At 47.1% G+C, this 2,090-nt stretch overlaps 1 protein-coding gene across 1 annotated transcript; it reads left to right on the forward strand.

Annotated features, from left to right (window-relative positions):
* Positions 1 to 320: 320 nt before the first annotated feature.
* LOC118592508 (28S ribosomal protein S10, mitochondrial-like) lies at positions 321 to 839 on the forward strand. Its single transcript, XM_036201544.1, has one exon. The coding sequence runs from the start codon at positions 357 to 359 to the stop codon at positions 837 to 839; it is 483 nt and encodes a 160-aa protein (XP_036057437.1). The 5' UTR covers positions 321 to 356.
* The last annotated feature ends 1,251 nt before the right edge of the window (positions 840 to 2,090 follow it).

Genomic DNA, 2,090 nt, shown 5'->3' on the forward strand with positions numbered 1-2,090 from the left:
TGCTAAATAAATGTTGAATGAAATAAATGGACTTGGCTGGGCAGCGGAGGCACACGCCTTTAATCCCAGCACTTGGGAGGCAGAGGCAGGCAGATCTCGGTGAGTTCGAGGCCAGCCTGGTTTACAGAGCGAGATCCAGGACAGGTACCAAAATGACACAAAGACCATTAAAAAAAAAAAATGGACTTGAAGCATTTAAAGAAATCTCTGGGAGGTCAGGGCACCAAGATGGCGGGGCGCGCGTGTGCGGCTGTGTGCGCTGTGTGCGGCTGTGTGCGGCAGGACTGGGGAATTTGTCTGTAAATGGTTCTAAGTACAGTGCAGCCCAAACTGGTGGCCTCCTGCTCAGCACCAGTATGAAGTGGGCACCGTTATCAAACCTGCACATTGATGTTCCAAGGGATTTGACCAAACCTACGATAACCACTTCCGATGAGACAGACACATTGTATGAACGCCTGTCCATTTTAGTGAAAGCTCATGACAAGGCTGTACTAGACCGTTTTGAGTATTTTGCCGTTCTCGCTGCTAAAGAACTTGGCATTTCTAATAATGTACACGAACCACCAAGGAAAATAGAGCGATTCACTCTTCTCAAGCCAGTGCACATTTTTAAGAAGCACAGAGGTCAGTATGAGATGAGGACGCTCTACAGATGGTTAGAGTTAAAACACCTGACTGGGTGCACAGCCAACGTCTACTTGGAATATATCCAGCGGAACTTACCCGAAGGAGTTGCCATGGAAGTAACAAAGACACAGATACAGCAGTTGCCAGAACATACCAAGGAGCCAATGTGGGAAACCCTCACTGAGGAAAAAGAAGAAAGCAAGTCGTAGCCTTGGGATGCCCCCTGGGCCTGGATCAGAACCGAGCAGGCCTGCTGTGAGTTCCGTGGACAGCTCCAGGTGAAGGCAAGTCAGGCCCGCCTGACCCTGCTGTGTTGACTCCTCACACACTGGAGCCTTCACGGCAGGCTGAAGAAACACTGTATCTGTTCTTTTCTACCTGACATTGTTTCTGTTCCAGTTTGAACAAACATTAGCAGACTCCTGTATAACTTGAAATAAAATATCCAGATTTACACACTTTAAAAAGAAAGAAAGAAAGAAAGAAATCTCTGTGCAGGAGACATGCCTTGATGATACTTACTTACCTGCACATGCAGAGCCCTGGGCTTCATGGGCAACACCCGAAGGAAGAAAGAGGAAAGGAGAGGAGGGAGATGGGGAGAGAGAGAGAAGTCACAAAGCCACACAAGATGCCCTAGGTCCAGTGAGGAGTAAGGAGTGGGACCAGTAGCAGACCCAGTAAGAGAAAGTCCCGAGGAAAAGGGTCCTTGAAAGAATTGTAATGTTTGCTCAGCAGTCTCAGTGGAAGAAGCCAAGGGAAGACCAGTTCTTACCTTTTGGCCCGCTGTGGGGGTAGGAATTCAAACATTTAAGCTGGGAAACAGCTAGCTAGGTGTGTCATTCACACCTGGAACCCCAGGACTCGGGAGGCAGAAGCTGAAGGGCCAGTGATTCAGTCTTGCTCCATAGTCAGTTCAAGGTCAGTCTGGATTATATGAGACCCTGTCACAAAAAGCAAAAGATTATACAATGAAATAAAGTAAACCTGGAAACAAAACAGAAGGAAGTTTCAGAAGCAGTCTCTCTTGCCGTCAGTGCTGTGAGAGTCTCCTGTAGTTTATAAGGCCCCGAACTTCCTATGAGAAGGCACTGGCCTTGAACTTGTGGTCCTCTTGCATTTCCAATGTGGTTTTGTTTTTGAGACAGGTTCCTGCTAGCCCAGAGCTCACTGTACTGCTTAAGTTGTCCTCGAACTCACAGAAGCCCTCTTTCCTCAGTTTCTTGGGTGCTGGGATTACAGGTATAAGCCAGCATGCCCAGCTGAAGATGACCTTGAACTCTTGATTTTCCTGACTCTAAGTCCAAAGTGCTAGAATTATAGGCTTGTTCATTTATTTGTTTGTTTGTTTGTTTGTTTTGTTGTTGGTTTTTTTGTTTTTGTTTTTGTTTTGAGACAGGGTTTCGCTGTGTAGCTTTGGCACCTTTCCTGGAACTTGCTCTGTAGCCCAGGCTGGCCTC

This window comes from Onychomys torridus, chromosome 10, assembly GCF_903995425.1.
Source record: "Onychomys torridus chromosome 10, mOncTor1.1, whole genome shotgun sequence".
In the NCBI taxonomy this organism is placed as follows: Eukaryota; Metazoa; Chordata; class Mammalia; order Rodentia; family Cricetidae; genus Onychomys; species Onychomys torridus.

Bases quoted from the DNA above. Each gene is read 5' to 3' on its own strand.
- LOC118592508 (XM_036201544.1), top strand. From the start codon at position 357: ATGAAGTGGGCACCGTTATCAAACCTGCACATTGATGTTCCAAGGGAT.